This window comes from Rhincodon typus, chromosome 11 (assembly GCF_021869965.1).
Source record: "Rhincodon typus isolate 14 chromosome 11, sRhiTyp1.1, whole genome shotgun sequence".
In the NCBI taxonomy this organism is placed as follows: Eukaryota; Metazoa; Chordata; class Chondrichthyes; order Orectolobiformes; family Rhincodontidae; genus Rhincodon; species Rhincodon typus.
In genome coordinates, this window is record NC_063342.1 from 71,341,163 (window position 1) to 71,362,808 (window position 21,646).

General features: G+C 45.6%; 1 protein-coding gene across 1 annotated transcript in view; it reads right to left on the bottom strand.

The window, feature by feature from the left end:
- Nucleotides 1–21,646, bottom strand: part of LOC109915018 (ecto-NOX disulfide-thiol exchanger 1-like) — a 102,271-nt gene that overhangs the window by 42,762 nt on the left and 37,863 nt on the right. The window contains exons 3-6 of the mRNA XM_020514619.2: nt 15,890–16,027; nt 9,157–9,330; nt 4,052–4,258; nt 1,798–2,031 (exon numbers count right to left, since the gene is read on the bottom strand). Of these exons, the coding sequence (XP_020370208.1) occupies nt 1,798–2,031; nt 4,052–4,258; nt 9,157–9,330; nt 15,890–16,027 (753 nt within the window). The remainder of the gene's footprint in view (nt 1–1,797; nt 2,032–4,051; nt 4,259–9,156; nt 9,331–15,889; nt 16,028–21,646) is intronic.

A 21,646-nucleotide genomic window follows, 5' to 3' on the forward strand; every position in this document is an offset into this window, starting at 1 on the left:
TTACCTCAAGCAGCTCCATTTTATTGCTTTGCGCTTGAGAGAAATCTGAAAGGCTGGAGAATAAATATTCTCCAGGCTGAAATCAAGGTGCTGAGAGACTCTGCCATAAACTGATGACGGGAGAAATATCAGACGGAGAAGAATTCGAAAAGGTTAAGTAAATAAAAGAGAGCTTGTTCGCTTTATTCTCCTTGACAGCTTTCAGAAAATGAACAGAGATATCAAGGCGAGTGAAGGTTTTCTCAAAAGATTAGTCAACTGGGACTCTCCTGTGAAGAATGACCTAAATTAAAGGCGCCATAAAATCTAGAGTTAGGCAAATGAAAGTACGCCACAACATTAAATTATCCTCAACCGCAGTCTAGTGAAGGTGCAATGTTTTCATTAGGAATTAATAAATTTGATTATTGGGCTTCAAGTCTGTAATTATGAACTCAGTCAAGATTTTTGTGTGTTAATAATACAAAAAATGTTCCTGAGAAAATAGTTAAAAGCAGGTTTTGAAATTACTTACTGATTTTCCAATAAAAACAGTCTAGCCAGTAATTTCTCTGAGTGCCACTCAGAGCAAGTGAGTACGACCATCACACAAACAAGGACAGTAGACTTCACATAATTCATGAGCAAAGATTCTTCCTCGTTTTGTTCGCTTGCAATTCTTCACAGATAAATTGGGTTTCAAAAATTCAAATGCGTCACACATTATTAGTATAATAACTATCACTGAACTAATGTACAAGTATCACTGATGCAGCTGGGGTGGTCTTTTGCATGTGGGGTTACAGCACATTGTTGGAGCAGAGGGTGGTGTGTGTATGGAATGAGCTGCCAGAGGAAGTGGTGGAGGCTGGTACAATTACAACATTTAAAAGGCGTCTGGATGGGTACATGAATAGAAAGGGTTTAGAGGGATATGGGCCAAAAGCTGGCAAATGGGACTAGATTTATTTAGGATATCTTGTTGGCATGGACAAGTTGGACCAAAGGGTCTGTTTCCATGCTGTACAGCTCTATGACTCTATATGTGTATGTGTATCTGTGTAAGTGAATGTGTAAGTGTGTGTTTGTATATATATGTGTGCAACTATGTATGTGTATGTACACGTGAGAGTTTGTGTATCTGTGTGTGTATCTATGTGAGTGTGTGTATGTATGCATGTGTGTATCTATGTGAGTGTGTGTTTGTGTATATGTCTGTGTATATGTGTGTCTGTGAATATGTGTATGTGTGTCTGTGTAAATGTCTGTGCGTATATATGTGTGTCTGTGTGATCTATGTAAGTGTGTGTGCATGTGAGACTGTGTGTGTGTCTGTGTGAGACTCTGTGTGTGAGACTGTGTGTGTGTGAGACTGTGTGTATGTGACTGTGTGTGTGTGTGTGTGTGTGTGTGTGTGAGAGAGTGTGTGTGTGTGTGTGTGTGTGTGTGCGTGTGTGTGTGTGTGTGCGCGCGCGTGCGTGCGTGCGTGTGTGTGTTCAGCTGAATGAAGGAAATGCCCAATTATCTTTTGAAATTCAGAACATTACTGCCTGATAAACTTTATGCATGGTCAAAAGCCATTGCAGTGAAGTCTCCTGTTTGAGCAGAAGCCTTGTTCTCCAACGTGTGTTTGTCTGGCGTCTGCACTATTCAGAGAAATGTTTTTCAGGCTGTTCTCTCAGCTGTGCAATGATGAATGTAGGCTTCCCCTTGTCAAGTCCTAAATATACTGACAGCAGATTGTGGATGGGTTTGAATACATGTGGTCCCTGCAGAGCCCAGCTGAACACCGTTTCAATGCCAGAGATGCAAGAGTACCTTTGAGTTTCTCAGCCATGAGGCTGGCCTCGTGCTCCGAATAGTGTACAATTGGTGCAGGGGAGGGTGGTCTCAGGTGTTCATCCTCCAGCATGCGCCGGTGGCGTTCCTCCCGGGCCAACATCCGCTGCTTACACTCCCACTCGTAGAAATCGTCCCGAGCCTGAGCAAAGTCCACGTGTAGCCGACCTGTGTCTTTCTTGTCCGTGCTTGACCCCAGCCTCATGCGGTAGCCTGCTTGCAAACACACCTCATTAGAAATGAGACGGAACTGACGGTGTTCAATATTGGGCTTCAAATGAAGCGTGAGCAACCGTCTACTCTAACCCCGCCTCCACCCCTTTGGCTTCATCTCATTTCCACACTGCTCTCTCATCATGTAGTGCAATGTGCAGTGTGGGAACCAGCTTACTGATAACCTGGCAGTGGGAGCTGGAGGAGGGACCAGAGAAATGGCCACCAAGCAGCATATAAAAGACCCACGCCTCCTTGGCCATTACAGACATGATGGGCTGAAGGGTCTCTTCTGCACTGTACGATTCTGAGAGGGGTTCAGCCGTGGAATCCACCCACTCTCACTCTTGGTAAAGTGACACTGTTGCAGGATCATTGATAGCCCATCTCATTAAGTATTAAAGATTTTTTACAGAATGGACCAGACTTTGGGAGCCATTAGGTTTTATACCTTATACACAGAGGCATGAACAACAGACTGAGGTGGGAAAGTCCTTAAATGGATCATTTATAAGTCATATAAATTAATAACAAAATTAAAAGTAAAACAGTTTTCTGCCCTTTACAGTTCATCACAAAATATTGTAGTTTGAGGTGCTACTTGTGTTAATTAAGGTGTATCACAACAGCCTTGTGATGAGAATATGTGACTTTCCAAAAAGCATAGTGCTTGCTAGGTTGTTACTTTAGCCAACTAGCAAGCTGTGATTTAAAAGATCAATGTTGTAAATGTGGAAAATGCTTCAGATGATTTAAAAGATGTTCATCAACTGGCTAAAGAAAGTAGAGCCTATTTCATTCTATTCGACAGGGTCGCCGAGTATGATAAACATATCTAAATGTTTAAATTGTTTCCATTATTTTTACACGTTCACGTCTCAAATCTGTTGACATAACTGTTCTGAAGTCTGCTTATTCCCTTGGGAGGTTTTATGGGCTTTTGGCTGTAACCCTACTGCCTAATCATTTTACAAGTACATTTACAAGTTCATAGAGCTGCTTTTAAGGGTAATTTGTTTAGTTAGGGGTTATTCGACAAAGCTGTTATAATAGGATTTGTGAGCACTCTTCATAAAATGGATAATGGGTGAGAGGGGTAAGGGAGGTGAGGGGTGATTGCAAGGGGATTTGAGAAGGATCAGGAAATGTCAACTCAACTCCATATAGAGGAGTTACTGATTCCATCAGAAGCACTGGCATGAGGTCTTTGGGAATGGAGGTAGGTCTCTGAACTCGCCCATCTCTGTATCCAAAACCTGTTCCTAGAAGTGGCAGAGAAGGCCTCACATTTTGGCAGTCTGAGGGCAGAGGTAGGTGCTTGATATGGAGTCAGTCCTGTTTCCCAATTCCCATTTGCCAACATGGAAGGCCTGCCCTAACAGGCCATGATAATCAACAAGCAACTTCACAGTTGGGAGGGGTGAGTGGACTGAGTTTCCCAAAATGTTGGTAGGAGTTTAATGGATTCCCAGGAATGAGTAAGCTGGGAGGGTGGCATGCTGGCGGGGCTGATGGTAAGGCACCTTCCCTGGGGATTTTGCTAGTGGTGGGGAAAGGTGTTGCTCAACCCTTTGGCCAATTTAGGCCTTTAACTGGGAAAATTATTGACCACTAGAGGGCCTCCACCTGGGAGGGAGAGGGCACTTGTCTACCTTGGCGAAAAGATCGGTCCCTTCCCATGAGCCTCTACACCTGGGCGCGTGCCCAATGGAAGTTGCCCCACCCAGAAGAAAGGACAGGGCTGCCCTTTTTCTTTCTCGGAAATGCCCCTCCAGCCTCTCAAATGGGCCAGTAGTCCCTCAGCAGGGCCTGCCTAACAGGCCTTGGGGAGATGGCACCTCATGTAGCCTGGATAAGGCTGAGGAAACTTGATATTACTCGGTGGTCATAGTGCCAGCCCCGAACCTCCGATCAAGGCTCGACGACAATCTCCAGGGGAGAGCTGCCGGATGGTTAGCCCCCTTTAACACGAGTGTGAGAGGATCAGTGGGGCAGGAAGATGGCCGAACAGCTGATGCACCTGACAGGTAGATGGCTTTGTCCACCATGAACTCCTCGGCAAAGCGGATGTGGCAGAAGTTCTTCTTGCTTTTGCGGATGGCCGTGATCTCGCCGCACTTCTCGAAGACTTCGCGGATCTCATCCTCACCGGCGTTCTCCGGCAGGCCCCCCACAAACACCGTCTTGCAGCCGGGTGGACGGTCGCGAGTGGCTGGGGGGGGCAAATCTGCAAATCGAGAAAGGAACAGCACGAGGCTCAGCCAGACCGTGGAATCCCTACAGTGTGGAAGCAGGCCATTCGGCCCATCGAGTCCATACTGACCCACCCACATCTGCATTCCCCACGACTAACCCACCCAGCCTGCACATCCCTGGACACTATGGGGCAATTTAGCCCTGGCCCAATCCACCCTAACCTGCACATCTTTGGACTGTGGATGGAAACAGGGGGATCACCCAGAGAGGATCCACGCAGACATGGGGGAGAACATGCAAACTCCCACACAGAGACAGTCACCCGAGGCTGGAATCGAACCCGGGCTCATGGCGCTGTGAGGCAGCAGTGCTGACCACTGAGCCACCGTGCCACCCTGCAGCGAGGAATATTGCTCAAAATCCTCCACCTATTACGACTGGGCTTCTCTCACCAAGCTGTGCCCTGAATATTCCTTATGGGGGGTATAACCCAGAAAACTGTCTCGACTTGCCCCCTGTCCTGTGACACTTTGAAATTCTCAGTGGAAACGATTCTGCTTCTGTTCCGAGAACAAATCAAATGCTGTTAACCTGCAGTGCTTGGAAACGATCAAGGATTGTTGAATAATGCAATACCAATTACCCACTCAGTTGTTATAGAACAATAGATGCTGCAGTTATTCATGAAGCAAGCATCATCGCAGTCCTCCAGTACTAGAGAGTGAGACCTCACTTGAAATCACTAGGCTGTCCCTTAAGAGGTCCATTCCCACTACAATCTAATTGCCCGGCTGTTCAAACATTAACAAATGGGAACATTACGTTGTGATAGCGATTGCATGGATGAGGTTCTATAATTTTCTCGTGTGAAGAGACTGGTACATATGTTCATGATTTAAGACTGATACAGTGAGTCAATGCACTGATTTATTTTGCGTTAATTCCAGAACGGCATTTTCACAGTGAGATTCAGCTGCTTCCTGTGACAATACTGTGGCTTTAGGTGGTGTGTTTTGTCCTGGTTCCTTTTAGAAAGCGATTAGGGGGCAGTCTGTCTGAGGATAAACAACTTGTGAGGCCTTAGGTGTCTTTTTTCTGAGAGTTAGAACAATAGAAGCAGCCTGAATGGGTGTGCTGAAGCTCCTACCCACAGTACCAGGATCTTGAAGGGGTAGAAGCTATTTTTTCCCTCTCTCTCGCTTATAGCCAAAAGCTGGAGGGTTCTTCTCCTGCTATGAGAGCTGCATGTGAGACAAACTGATTTCTGAACTTGCCTTTTTGCCAAGGCTGTGTTTATGGGATGTTACTTAGTAATAGTTGCTGTATCTATTATTCTGTCTAGTTTTCCATTAAGAGTTAAGTCATTCCAAGTTCCTGTTTCATTTGTTGTATTTTTAACCATAGTGTTTGAATAAATTGTGTTTTGTTTACCATTGAGTAGTTTGACCAATCGGACTGCATCTGGAACACTTTTACTTTTAAAATAAGAAAAAATTTAGTGTCTAGGCTACATTCTTAATATATTTTGAGGGAGTCTGATCTAAACAAAGTAATCAACATGGAATTTTTTTTTACATTCAACATACAGATCCTCTGAACTCATTAGCAGTAGCATCAGAAAATGAGAGCTTTCTGTTTTCAGTCTGAGTGTACAGGACTTAAAGTGGCCTAGCAACTTCTGGAGAGATAAACAGACAGAAGGTAATCCTTCACTGATTGCTCAGCACTGTAAGCCAAGGATAGGCTCGCTTAGTTAAAAACAATTATCTGGATGGGTGCAGCTCCAACAACACTTAAGAAGCTTCTCACCATCCGAGACAAATCAGCTTTTGGTTTTAAAATGGATAACTTCATAGTTGCTCATTCTCACGAATCTATGTCCTTTCCACTCCTGTTTGTTCAACTTATTGTCAGCCACTCCCAACTCACAGCTTCTCAAGATAGGCACCACGTCCATGAACATCCAATCCCTCCACCACCAACACTCAGTAGTAGCAGTGTGTACTATCTACAAGATGCACTGCAGAAATTCACCAAAGATCTTTAGACAGCACCTTCCAAACACATGACCACTTCCATCTAGAAGGACAAGGGCAGCAGATATATGGGAACACCACCCTCGGCACGTTACCCTCCAAGCCACTCACCATCCTGACTTGGAAATATATTGCCGTTCCTTCACTGCCGCTGGGTCAAAAGCCTGGAATTCCCTCCCTAAGGGTATTGTGGGTCTACCTAGAGCATGTGGGCTGCAGCGGTTCAAGAAGGCAGCTCACCACCACCTTCTCAAGGGGGCAACTAGGTATGGGCAATAAATACTGACACCCACATTTCGTTGTACAGTGCAAATAAAAAAAAACAGTAATTCACTTAGTTCACAACCCTTTCGTTGTGATCATAGGGGAGTGTCACGGGGAACGGGATGGTATTTCTTGCCCTTTCACAATGGTCTTGAGCAGCTGGGAGTTGTGGAGGGTTGGGGGTCAATAAGTTGAGCAAATGGGGGCAGAAAGGACATAGGTTTGCGTGAACAAGCGGCTGTGAGGTCATCCACTTTGAACCCAAAATACGTTAAACCCACAAGTAATTTCTAAAGTGTCGGAGACCAGTCAAACTGTCGAGGAGATTGACAGCTAAGAGACAAATACAAAAAGCAATCGTAAAAAAGGTTAATGGTGTGTTGGCCTTTATCGTAATAACCTTTTTTTCAATATCCTGATCAAGTCTCTTGTGTGCATCACACCTCAGGAAGAAGATAGTTACATTAGCTGTACAGAATGATACATAGGGTCAGAGCGTTTAATTATAAGGACAGGTTCCATAAACTTGGTCCGTATTCCTTGAGTTTAGAAGATTGAGGAGTGATGAGGTTGTTGGCTTGCTCACCGAGCTGGCTTGTTTTCGTTCAGACGTTTTCTCACCATGCTAGGTAACGTCATCAGTGAGGCCTCCTATGAAGCGATATTGTTCTACTCTATTCAATTCTATATGTTTGTTGATTGCATTACAGGTGGAGAACTATGCCTAATGCAATCAACAAACATATACAATTGGACCCCATATACAAACCCATACAGATCAAAACCAGAAATGACACTACTCACCATAACAGATCAAACAATATAAATTCCGATTGGAGTAGAATAACATCGCTTTATCGGAGGCTCCACTGATGATGTAACCTAGCCTGGTGACGAAATGAGAACAAACCAGCTTGGCGAGCAAGTCAACAACCTTATCCACAGCCCGAGCTACACATTTTTGCCAAAACTTTAAATCTAATCAAAGCGTTTCAAATGTTAAAAGGATTTGATTGATATTTCCTCTGATGGAGTAAACCAAAAACAAGGGGACGCAATCTAGTGAGTGGAATTGGGTCATATAGGAGCAAGATAAATTCTCCTACACAAAAATCAAGGAGCAGGAATCTAGGATTAATCCAGAAAAGGTTCACCTGTTAATACTGGGCATGGAGGGACTGTCTTATCAGGAGAGATTGAGTAAGTCAAACCTGTACTCATTGGAATTCAGAAGAATGCGAGGCGACCTTATTGAAACATACAAGATTCTCAGGGAGTTGTGGTTCTCAGGTAAACGTGGAGAGGTTGTTTCCCCTTTGTGAGAGAACCCAGGACCAGAGGGCATTACCTGATATCTAAGACAGTGATGAGGAGGAATTTCTTCTCTCAGAAGGTAATTCGTGAACACAGAGGGCTGTCAAGGCTGGGGTCATTAAGAATATTCAAGGTTGAGGTAGATTTTAAATTGCAAGGGAGTCAAGGGTTACAGGGAAAAGGCAGGAAAGTGGAGTTGAGGATGATGAGAGTCAATGGACTGAATGGCCTACTACTGCTCCTACGCCTTATGGTCTTATGGTCCTCCCAAAAGATGTTGAGTATTGGACTAGATTTCAAGACGAAGATTGCTACACAAGGGTACTGAGAGATAGGAACAGCAGTGGGTCAAATTAGAATAGGTCAGCTACGATCGCAATGAGTGGTGTGGCAGACTTGAGGGAGTGACTGTTTTAAATTGCCTTTGGATGTTCCTGTGGGCCTTGATAATGGAGACGACTCTACAGCAAAGTACAACTATATGATCTCAGGCCCAGACTATGGCCTGAAAACCTCCTACTGAGTCGACTAAGCTGGACGAGCTATCCGAGGAGTAGGCCGCTTCAGAAGGATGGCAGACAAGTCTGTTCCCATCCTGATAATGGCCATGCTGGAATCTGAACACATCAAAGACTTCTCAACTTTTGTTCCTCCCAGGTAAAGCTAGCGTTATGGGCCAGACCAACCCCCCTCAAAACATATCAAGGAGAAAGCCTACACCCTAACTTTTATCTTCTTTAAAGGCAAGTGCGTTCCAGATGTGCTTCAATTGTAAAACTAAGCAAAACACACTTTATTCTTACACCACAGTTAAAATACAAACAAATAAAAGAACAGGCATAACTTTAACTCTTTTCAAAGACTTAATTAAATAATATATTATTTAACTACTACTCATCAACTGTTTCAATATAGCAGCATTCTATAAACACACCCTTGGCAAAGGCAAATTCAGCGAAACAGATTTCCCTCACTTGTGATCTCCTCCAGTCCAGGAGAAAGGAGAAAAATGACTGAATGAATCTAGCAGCAGAGAGTGAACTGTATCTAGCAGCTTCAACTCCAAAACCCCTAATTCAACAACTGAAAGCACAAACTAAAACCCTGGATCTGTGTGAGCCTGACTCCACCCACTCATGCTTCTTTTGTCTAATTTAAAAAAAAACAAAGCTATTTATTCTGATTGCCACGGAGCATTCACCCCAGTACCAGGTTTACAAGACTCCTGTCCAAGAGTAACAAGACAGAATAAATCCCTGTTTACGGCACATTTTGTCACAAACATGTCAGAGCTGTACCTAACGGTGGGACTTACTTGGATTGGCGGGAAAGAGGGTACAGCTTGTGCAGTGGATGATCTCTTTCATGACGGATAAACCAGGAGGGACTGCTGGTCGTAGCAGGCTGATGCCGGTCATCATTGGGTTGACTGGAGCCATTCCTGTCATTAATCCAAGGCCATGGTCAAACGTTGGAACACAAATGGGATCTGGGAGACACAAGAAAGCTCCTGTCACTTGCTCCACCGGTACTTTGACTCTCAGTCACTATTCGATAAAATACCCTGCAAGGCGATTGACATTATGGGGAGATGCTGACGTGTTAATATCACGGGGTTAGTAATCCAGAGGCTCAGGCTAATTTGGTGGGAAACTGGGGCTCAAACTTAAATTTCGTAGAATTCTTACAGTCTAGAAGCAGGCCATTCAGCCGCTTGAGTCCACACCGACCCTCCAAAGAGCATCCCACACCCTACCCTATCCCTGTAACCCTGCATTTTCCATGGCTAATCCACTTGTGTCCCTCCCAGGTAAAGCAAGCATTATGGACCGGATCAAACCCCCTCAAAATATATCAAGGAGATAGCCTAGACCCTAACTTTTATCTTCTTTAAGGGTAAGTGTATTTCAGATGTGATTCAATTGATAAAACTACTAGGCTTTAAGCAAAACACACTTTATTCTTACACCACGGTTAAAATACAAACAAATAAAAGAATAGGCATAACTTTAACTCTGTTCAAAGACTTAATTAAATAATATATTGGACAATTTAGTGCTGCCAATTCACTTAACCTGCACATTGTCAGGCTGTGGGAGGAAACCACAGCACCCAGAGGAAACTCATGCAGACATGGGGAGAATGTGCAAACTCCACACACAGTGTGCCTAAGGGTGGAATTGAACTGAGGTCAGTGGTGCTGTGAGTCAGTAGTGCTAACCACTTAGCCAACATGCTGCCTCAAATTTAAGTTAATAAAATCTGGGTTTAGTTACAGGTGACCATGACAACTATCAGCGATTTTTGGGAAAAACCCATCTGGTTCACTCATGTCCTTTAGGGAAGGAAATCTGCCAGCCTTACCTGGCCTGGCCTACATGTGACTCCAGACCCACAGCTATACAGCTGACACTAAAATGCACCTCAAGGGCAGTTAAGGATTGGGCAACAAATTCTGCCCTAGCTTGTCATGCCCAAGAGAGAATAAATTTCACAAATATGCTTTACAAGGGAGGGTTTCAGCTTGAACCCTCCCTTGAATGGGGCTCTGATTCAAGAATCAAAATTCCAGGTCAACGTGTGATCTGGGACGCTCTCGATAACAAAATTAAAATAACTCCACACAGGCTGGAATCCCATCACCCAATCACCTTTATTTACATGTGGAGGGTCTTTGGCACTGATCCAGCTTCCCCCGAGCCAGCTCTCAAAGTGAGCAGAATCTCTGACACTCCTGTGAGCCAGGGCTCCCTGATTGGAAACGGTTAGCAGCCCCAATCAGGGAACTCATATTAGCGGAGTGACCTTGAGGGAATAACACACGTACCAACTTGGCAATGGTCAGGAAAGAAAGAACCCACATTTATCTAGCGCCGCGTTGGAACCCAGAAAATCTCCAAGCGCTGCACAGCTGACAAACCAATAAATTATAGCTATCTTACAAACTGACATCCTAGTCTATCTCGAACTGTTCAAATTGCCAACGTTATCATTGCTGGTGGGGGTGACGGTGGGGGGAGGTATTTTCAGTGGAATGGGTTGGGGGAATGGTGATAGGGAGGCGGGAATGTGTCACATCATGCAGATTTCAACAAAACCCCTGGAACGCTTGCTAACGTAGGAAACGCGGCAGCCAACAATGTGCACAGCAAGCTGCCAAGAACCAGAATGACTGGAAACTTTGTGTCAATAATGTTGATTGAGAGGTAAATGTTGATCAGGGCACCAACAGAGCTCCTTTGAAATAATACCATGGTATCGTCCATTTCAGAGGCCTGGTTTAAGGCCTTATCTGATAGATAGCACCTTGTACTGCACTGGGTTCCCTCAATACACCTGCAATATAATACCAAACTCATAAAGTCATACATTCACAGAAAGAGACCCTTCAGTCCATGCTGACCAGCTTTCCCAAACTAAACTAGTCCTACTTATCTGCGTTTGGTCCATATCCCTCTAAAATGTACTTATTCATGTAACTCACTAAATGTCTTTTAATTGTTGTAACTGTGCCTGCGTCCACCGCTTCCTTTGGCAGCTCACTCCATACATGCATCACCCTCTGTGTGAAAAAGTTGCCCCTCAGGGCACTGTTAAATCTTTCCCCTCTCACCCTAAACCTATGCCCTCTAGTTTTGCATTCCCCTACCCTGGGGAAAAGACCATGCCTATTCACCTCTTCTGTGCCCCTCATGATTTTGTAAACCTCTATAAGGTCACCCCTCAAACTCCAACACGCCAGTGAAAATCGTCCCAGCCTATCCAGGCTTTCCTTATAACTCAAACCTTCCAGTCTTGGTAACATCCTTGAAAATCTTCGTTGCGCCATTTCCAGTTTAATAACATCCTTCCTGTAGCAGGGTGACCAGAATTGTACACAGTACTCCAAATGTGGCCTTACCAATGTCTTGTAACGCTGTAACATGACATCCCAACTCCTGTACTCAATGCTCTGACTGATGCATGCAAGTGTGCCCTGTATTTTCTTCACCACCATGTCTGTGACACCAGTTTCAAGGAACCATGTACCTGCACCCCTCAGTCTTTCTGTTTGGCAACACTCCCCAGGGCTCTACCATTGACTGTGTAAGTCCTGTCCTGGTTTGCCTTTCCAATATACAATACTTCGCAGTTATCTAAATTAAACTCCATCTGCCATTCCTCGGCCCATTGGCCCAATTGATCAAGGTCCCTTTGTAATTTTAGATAACCTTCTTCACTGTCCATTATACCACCAATGCTGGTGTCACCTGCAAACTTACCAAATATGCCTTCTATATTCTCATCCAAATCATTTAGGTAAATGACAAATGAACACCACTGGTCGCAGGCCTCCAGTCCAAAAAAACAACTCTCTACCCTTGTCTCCCACCGTCAAGCCAATTCTGTAGGCAATTGGCTAGATCTCCCTGAATCCCATATGATCTAACTTTACTAACCAGTCTACCATGCAGAACCTTGTCAAAGCCCTTGCTAAAGTCCATGTAGACAACATCTTCACCCATTCTCTTGGTCACCTCGTCAAAGGCGCCATATCAGGGAGCAGACGCAGTGTGGCTCTCTCAACTGTGTAGATCCACAACAAACAGGGAGCGGGGACAGAGCCTGTCCACCATTGGGTGCTGGCATTACAGCCGGGCAACATTAATTGTACTGCCAGACCGCATTCATCTGGAAATCAAATCACTTGGCTCGAGTGCGGTTCTCTCAAATCCACCTGCTTTGAAAGTTCTCTGTCAACACAGGGCAATGCAAGTGTGGGAGTGCTGCCAGGGTAGAGGACCCAGTGAGTGTAGAGGAGTTTAATCAAAGTGGGTCTTTGACCAGTGAGGTGGGCTGAGAGGCCAAGGCGAGAGTCAGGCCCCAGGTCACTGTCACTGGGAAATCACTCAGATATTCAGGCACAGAGGCATTTCTGTTTCGATCTAATGTTCAGCTGCTTCCTCCTGGCACAAGTCTGGTTAGAGGGCAGGATGCAGTCTTCTCGTGGTTTTTACTGATTTTTCAGCAGACACGGCAAGAGACCACGCCAATTATAATGGGGACATGAGAGGACTAAGGCGGTTGTTCATGATATTAAGCTGTCTGTGAGAGGTTCTCCAGAGGAGGGTTGGGGACAGAATGCTACAGCTACTCCCATGGACTCCTACTGACTCGTCCTTGAACCCCTGCTTCCTCTTGATCTCAGAAGAGGACCACTCTCTATCCCTCCCCCTCCAACCGATGCCAAGCTGCTTCAGACTGCTGGTATAGGTACTGTCAACATTACCATAACAATGTTGCAGCTCCCCGCTGAGGAATCACCAGACCTCCTTGCTCAAAGAGGTGGAGATTGCAAAAGCTCACTTTGAAAGGGTCACCTGTTGTATTCAAAATCAAACAGGCTTGTGCCTATAGATAGTAATACAACATCACAACCTGTCCCAGTATAAAGGTACCGGTCTCATCTTCAGTCACTCTCTCAGTATTACAGAAGTAGTATTAAGTGTCCAGTCAGTCAGCTACATACATGTATGTAATGTAGAGTAACTTCAGTGAGCACAGAACTGGGACTGTGTCTTGAAGTCTATGATATCGTGTAGATAGTTACTGCTATAAATAAACTTCAAGATAGCTGACTCAACCAAGAACCCACCTACCTGTGGTATATGTGAACCAATACATAGAAAACCACAAACCACATCATCATCCACCCAGTTTCTGCTAGATTAAAGCTATCTCCAGTGTGGTTGCGGTTTTTCTATCTTGAGGAGATTTTGCAGACAGATCCCTGTGCATGAGGCACCTGGTTTCATTGCAGAAGAGTCAAACTGGACTTGCAAAGAAAGAATTTAATCACTGCCCATTTACATTCAACAGTGCTACCATCACTGAATCCTCCACTATCAACATCCTGGGGGTTATCATTGGCCAGAAGCTCATCTGGACTCACCACATAAACACAGTGGCGACAAGAGCAGGTCAGAAGCTAGGAATACTGCAGCGAGTAACTCACCTCCTGACTCCCCAAAGCCTGTCCACCATCTACAAGGCACAAGTCAGGAGTGTGATGGAATACTCCCCACTTGCCTGGATGGGTACAGCCCCAACAACACTCAAGAAGCTTGACACCATCCAGGACAAAGCAGCCGCTTGATTGGCACTAAATCCACAAGCATCCACTCCCTCCACCACCGACGCTCAGTACGCACTGCTGCTACTATCTACAAGATGCACTGTGGAAATTCACCAAAGATCCTCAGACAGCACCTTCCAATCCCACAACTACTTCTATCTAGAAGGACAAAGGCAGCTGATGGATGGGAACACCCCCATGCCATGTAGACTGCAGCGATGCAAGAGGACAGTTCACCAGCTCCTTCTCAAGGGCAACTAGGGACGAGCAATTAATGCTGACTCAGTCAGCGACATCTGGGTGTCATGAATTGGAGAAGAAATATTGAATAGGTTGGGCCTGTGACCATTGAGGTTTTGAAGAATGAGAGGTAATCTTCTTGAAACATACAAGATCCTGGGGGGACATGACAGAGCGGATATTGAAGGGACGTTTCCCCTAGTGGGAGACACTAGAGCTAAGGTCCACAGTTTAAAAATATGCAGCTTTCCATTTAAAATGCAGAAATGTTTTTCCTCAGAGGAATTCAGTTCCTTAGAGATCAGTGGAGGGAGGGTCATTAAATATTTTTAAAGTGGGGGTAAGAGGGGAAATTTTTTTCAAGCCTATTCTCCCTGCTGTAGGAGAGATGTTGTTAAACTTGAAAGGGTTCAGAAAAGATTTACAAGGATGTCGAAAGGGTTGGAGGGTTTGACCAATAGGGAAAGGCTGGATAGTCTGGGGCTACTTTTCCTGGATGTCAGAGGCTGAGGGGTGACCTTATAGACATTTATAAAATCATGGAGGGCATGGATAGCGTAAATAGACAAGGTCTTTTTCTTAGGGCAGGGGAGTCCAAAACTAGCAGACATAGGTTTAAGGTGAGAGGGGAAAGATTTAAAAGGGACCTAAGGCGCAACTTTTTCACACAGAGGGCAGTGTACGTATGCAATGAGCTGCCAGAGGAAGTGGTACAATTACAACATTTAAAAGGCATCTGGATGGGTATGTGAATAGGAAGGGTTTAAGGGATATGGGCCAAATGGGACCAGATTAAATTAGGATATGTGGTCGAGATGGACGTGTTGGACTTAAGGGTCTGTTTCTGTGCTGTACATCTCTCTGACTCTAGGAGACGTTGGGATCTTCAGTGTGCTACCTGAGAGGGTGGAGGAGGTAGATTAAATTGATAAATTTGAAAGGGAATTGGAACTTTCCCTGAAGACGAAGAACCTACGAAATGGTGGAGAGAAGGCAGGGGAATGGTATTCGATGAATTTCTCCTTTAGAGAGCCAGCACAGAGGTGACAGGACAAATAGCCTCTTTCCATGCTGCCACCACGCCACTAGTTCATCCATTGAACCAACTAGATCATTATCGAGCTGCTGTGATCTACTACCTTAACTGATAGAGAAGACATAGGCTGTATCTTAAATCACACCTTAAACTGAAACATACATCAGTATACGAAAGTCACTAAGGCACAAAAGGAGGCTAATGAGCAAGACCATACTAGCATGGAGCATAGAATCCCTACAGTGTGGAAGCAGACCATTCAGCCCATCGAGTCCACACTGACCCTATAAAGAGCATCCCACTCAGACCCAAACTCCTAACCTATCCCTGTAACCCTGCATTTCCCATGGCTAATCCACGTAGCCTGCACATCCCTGGACACTAGGGGCAATTTCCCACGGCAATCCACCCTAACTTGCACATCTTTGGACTGTGGGAGAAAACCCACGCAGACGCGGGGAGAACATGCAAAAGACACACACAGTCAGTAGCCCGAGGGTGGAATCAAACCCAGGTCCCTGGCACTGTGAGGCAGCAGTGCTAACCACTGAGCCACCATGCCACCCAATAGAAGGCTAAGACATTCTTCTCAACTTTCCGTCTCTGCTACGGTTAGCGCCCAGAGCTGCCTCAAACAGGAAGATCGAGCAGTCTTACCTGATACCAGTGGTGGGCCAGTGAGTCCGACTGGTGCTATCCCCAGGTTGTTCATCGCAGTGGCCCATGCTGTAGTGTCAGTCACATTCATACTGATCTGACTGGGACTCATGACTATGCCTTCCAAACCCTCTGTTCCTATGGGGGGTTGGGGGGATGCAGGGAGAAAATAAAACACAGAAATACACAGTGACAACAACACAGAAAGAGACCATTCAGCCCACCAAGTTGAAGTTGGATCTCTGCACAGCAATCCAGCCAATGCCACATTCCCACTGAAACAGAATCAGAAATTGCTGGAGAAACTCAGCAGGTCCGGCAACATCTGCAGAGAGAGAAACAGAGTGAACGTCTCAGGTCCCAGGCCACATTCCTCAGAACTGACCGTAGCTGGGGCAAGGTTTGTATATATACTGAAGGTGGGGTGGGGGTAGGGGGGAGTATAAACGATAGGTGGAGATAGAGCCCAAAGAGAGAGAAAAACAGTTGGCAGGCAAAGCAGTGGGTAATGGTCAGTCTGGGAGAATGAATAGCTATTAATGGGGACTATTAGTGGCTAACAATGGGTTGTGTGTAATAGCAAACCATGTGATAACTAGGCCTGGTGTGTAGGGGTTGGGGCAAGGACAAAGAGGGAGCCTCAAACCTTAAAACTATTGAACTCGATGTTGAGTCCAGAAGGCTGTAGGGTCCCCACGTGGAAAATGAGGTGCTGTTCTTCCAGTTTCGCCAAAGCACAGGAGCAAACCCGAGACAGAAACCCGAAACTTTAACTCTGATTTCTCTCCACAGATGCTGCCAGACCTGCCGAGCTTTTCCAGCAACTTCTGATCTGCAGTTCTTTGTCGTTTGCCCTTGCAAGGTGATTTCCCCTCAGCTGCCCATCTAATTTCCTACTAGAGTCATTCATTGTCGATAATTTAAAATAATTAAAGACAGATCGGCCTCTGGGCTCGAGGATGAAATATATTGTGTGGCTGCACAGGTAAATTGCACTCAACCCAGGAATTGGGTTATAGTCACCTTATAGTCACCTCTGTTCTTCGTGTACCACTTTATACTTTACTTCCCCTGTCATGAAAAAGACTATGAAGACTGATGTATCTAGCAGTGAGCTACTGCTAACACACTAACCTCTCAAGTCACCTCCTGCTCCCAAGCTGCAACCTGGTGGCTGGACCCCTCTGTTTAAGATCAATAGATCATCCTGAAGATACGCTGCTCAGAGCAACTCACAATAACACCAAACCCCTCGTGACTGTGCCTCGCAGGAACATGGCTTCCAAGCCTTTGCATTTCAATCCTTTAGACATAAAAGGTCAAACTTCTATTAACCTTTTCGATTCATGCTTGATAGCTGTTCACAGCATTTTAATGATCTGTGCAACAGGATACCCCTCACCTCTTTGGGCTCCCACTGGCCTGAGCTTTCTACAATTTGGAATGTTTTCTGTAGGCCCAAAGTGGATGACTTCACATTTATTGACGTTGAAATCCATTCCCTTAAACCATTGGTATCTCTGTAATTTTACACGTCCATCATTACTGCTACAATTCCCAGAGGGGAAAGAAAAATGACTTGCTGAGAAATGGAAGTGCTTGTTGTTCCATATTGAAACAAGTCAGTCCAATTTGTCTCATTCTCTGGTTTTACTGGCTTCTCTTTCTTGCTGGCTACCTTGACAAATCTTTGATTTGTGCTGTTCTATCCCAGGGTGGTGAAGATGCCTCTTGTCACACTGTGCCAACTTGGGGAGCGTGTCTGTTACCCAGCGCCCCCCAGCCCCGGGTAGAAACCTTCTGGAACCATCGTTCTCAGCAGGTGGCAGGAGAGCCACGCTGTCCGTGCCAGGGTAGATCCCGTGGACCCGCACCCCGGTCAGGCAGCCCCGAGGACAGCCCCACCGCCCCCCCCCCACCATTGGGCCTTCCAACCTCCGCCTGAAGGAGAGAGAGCACCACCCAGCAGGAGGTGTCAACCAATCGCAGAGCACAATAGCGCCACAGAGGAGGATGTGGTTACTGCTGGAAGAGCATGTCCAGGCACGCAGGGAGAAGAGGGGGGAAAGGGACAGGATGGAGGTGGAAGTAGGATGGGGGAGAGGGGGTGATGGTGCGGGGGGGAGAGGAAGCAGAGAGGGAGGGGTGGGGGGAAGGGGAAAGAGGGATGGAGGACTGGGGAGAGAAGGGGGAAAGAGAACCCCCAATTTGTTATAGACCAGGCCAAACACCCTCAAGATATTCAGAAGATAGCACAGACCCTAACCTTTCCTTATTTTAAAGGTAAATGTGAAGTGTTGCATTCCAAATGCAATTCAATTGATTAAACTACCAGATTTAAAGCAAAACATACATTATTCACCCACTATAGTTAAAATATGACGAAAGAAAGAAGGAATTGGAATAACTTAACTGTACTGGAAAACTTAATAGAAAAATAGATACAGTAACTATTACTAATTAACTGTACCAATATAATAACATCCCATTAACACACAGTTGGCAAAAAGGCAAATTCAGAAATCAAATTGTCTCACACGCGATTCCAGTAGCAGAAGAGGAATAAAATATGAAGAGAAAATTCTGAGAGTGTGTAGCTGGTGGGGGGGATTTACTGCAGCTTCGAACCCTGCTGAGACTCAGCAACAACTACTGAAATCTAAACCTAAATTTATTTACACGGTGGGTGGGAGATTGACCACACCCATTCAGGCTGCTTCTATTGCTCCAACTTATAAAAAAAAAGGCTTCACAAGTTGTTTACCTACTTGGCACTTGTCCCCCAATCTCTTTCTAAAAGAAACCAGGACAAAACACATCTCTTAAAGCTATAAAGGTTCGTCACAGTGAAGGGGGGAGAAGGCAGCATACAGGGACAACAAGGAGGGTGGGGAGGTAAGGAATCCAGGATGGTAGCTTTTTTGGGAAGCGATGGGGATTGTGGTGGTGCAAAACAGGGACCTGGAAGCAAGTGGCTCCCAAGGGAACCCCTGTCAAGTATGCAATCCAGTCCCTCAGCCAAGTGTCCCTTGAAAGAGGAAAGTGCTCCCATTCCCTCTCCCTCACTCCCCATCCCTCCACCATCCACGCCCCATTCCTTACAATCACCCCATCCATCTAGCATTGTATTCATTCCCCCCATTCCTCATTCCTCCCATCATCCCCCGCCAATCCGCTCCCCCATCACTCCCCAAGTATCTCCCCCCCCCAACCCCCCACCGTACCACATTAGCCATCTAACTAAACAGTCCCAATTCCACACCAGTGCCAGGGGCACAATACTGAAAGCCTTCTGGTGCTTTCCAGGCACTCAGCCAACCTCCTGACACAGCTCTGTAATTCACATCCACTCCGTCAAGCTTCAATTTCAGCATTTCTGTGGAAACCCATCTCAAGAACATCAAGAGACAGCACCAACACCCCCCCACTCTCTGCACCCCGTCCATTACTTTAGCCACAAAAGAAACTCCACCACATTCACTAGGTAAAGTCTACCTTTTATAAACCCCTCGCTGTGTCACTCAGTCAGGGTTCAGGCCTTGCTGAAAACCTTTGCCATCCCATTAAGAAAAGCGTAAAATTATCAAAGTTATAGAAGGCGTGACAATCATTGGCCAATCATATCCATGAAAAAGGATCGCGGATAGTCATGGTAAGATACATGATGTCTAAGCTCTCGAGTGAAGGCACGCTGAATCGTCAGGAAGGCTCATACTCAGCCTACACTTTAATTTTTACCAAGTGAGCCTGTTGCTTATATTGTACGTTTAAGAGCCTTTCGTTGATTTTGCAGTCAGGTCTATCAAGCAGTGATGAGACCAACCTTCAGGAGGACTGTTGTGTCGCTGTGCGTTCTCTCAGAGATAAACATTTCTCCTCGCTGTGTGTCTGTGGTAAACACGAGTGTGGTCATTGATAATTGCAGCCATGACATGACACACTTTAGCTCCCACAGGACTGGGGCAGGGACAGGTCATCCTTGCTCTGGGCTTACTCTGACAACAGCTCGGAATCTGCTGCTCTTCTCTTCATTTGCTAAGTGCCACTTTGGCACAGTGCAGTGCGATGCAACATTCAGATAATGCATGAGGAGATTTACTAATAATATTCAATTACTCTAAGTAAACAATGACTGTAGATTGATGCTTGCACCTTGAGTAAAACCCAGATTGTTTGCACAAAGTGGCTCATGTTAATTCTCATCTGCATGACTGTTTGCAGTGAGAAATATGGCTTTCTGTTCCTTGCAGGGTTTAGCTTTGTGTAAGATCCTTGGTCTCTCTCTCTCTCTACATTGTCTGAGGACTTTCCTTGGTCTGATGTTGTTGTCACAAATGATTTACAAGGATAATCCCAGAACTAAGAAGGTATGGCCACCAGAAAAGATCAAACAAGTGGGATTCTCTAGGCAAGACATGGGTTGAGGCTTAGTAGGCCCAATAGAAAACACTTATTATTACGGAGGATCAGTGGGATAGATGCAGAGGCAATTAAAAACTAGGCAAAATAAAGATCATTGCTAATAAATGAATTAAAGCATTCAAAAGAAGAAGTGTCTCAGTTGGTTAGCACTACTGTCTCAGAGCGCCAGGGCCCCGGGTTCAATTCCACCCTCGGGCAACTTGCTGTGTGGAGCTTTCACATTCGGCCTGGGTTTCCTCTGGGTGCTCTGGTTTCCTCCCACAGTCCAAAGTTGGTTAGGGTGGATTGGCCATGCGATGTTCTCCATGGTGTCCAGGGATGTGTAGACTAGGTGGATTAGCCATGGGGAGTACATGGTTGCAGGGACAGAGGTGGGTGGGTGGGTGGGTGGGGGGGGGGGACTGAGTCTGGATGGGATGCGCTTTAGGGGGGGAGGGGTTGGTGTGAACTCAATGGGCCGAATGGCTTGCTTCCGCACTGTAGGGATTCTATGATTCCAAGTCTTTCTTATCAATCCGTGAATAATGTGGAGCTGGAGTGAGTAAGATTTATGGGGCAGTAAATGAGGGACAGGGAATTAGAAGGATACACTGACAGCACTGAAGGGAAATAGGGTGGCCCGAGGTTCCCATGGAGCAAACGTCTGATGGGCCAAATGGCCTGTTTTTGTGCCATAATCTCTCAGCAACAGGAGAAGAACAATTTCTGCATTCACTCTGTTTCCTCAGTGCTAATAATGGTCAAAATTGTGGTGTTCCATCACACCCCCGGACATGACCAGTATCTACACAGTGTGCTGCACACTGGTGGAGCTGAATTATACTGCCAGTGGCATATTGCACTGTGCCAAAAGATGCCAACATTTGCTCACATTTGGGAAGGTAGCTTATAGAATTAGAAGGATTAGAATTAGCTTTACTGTCACGTGTACTCAAGTACAGAAGTACAGGAGTACAGCGAAGAGTTCACAATGTCACCACAAATGGCACCATCTTTGGTACAAAGTGCCCAGGTACAAATCTTAGATACAAAACAGAGAAATAAAGAAAAAAGAGTTACAATACCTTACGGTTATTCATAGTAAAAGTTAGAAAAATAAGAAATGAAGTTAAAAAGATAAGCCTTACAGCCCTTCTATAAAGGGCCTGTAGGAGGTCATCGCAGGGGGCTTCCACACATGGTCTGATCATGCTCACAATCCATTGACCGCCCCGCACTGGTCCCCAGTCCAACAATGTACCCGCTGCACTCAGGACCCATTGGCCATTCCCATTCCGCTCCAGGCCACGCTGTCCGTCCCTGTATCACTCAGGACTCCAGTCCATTGGCCATTCC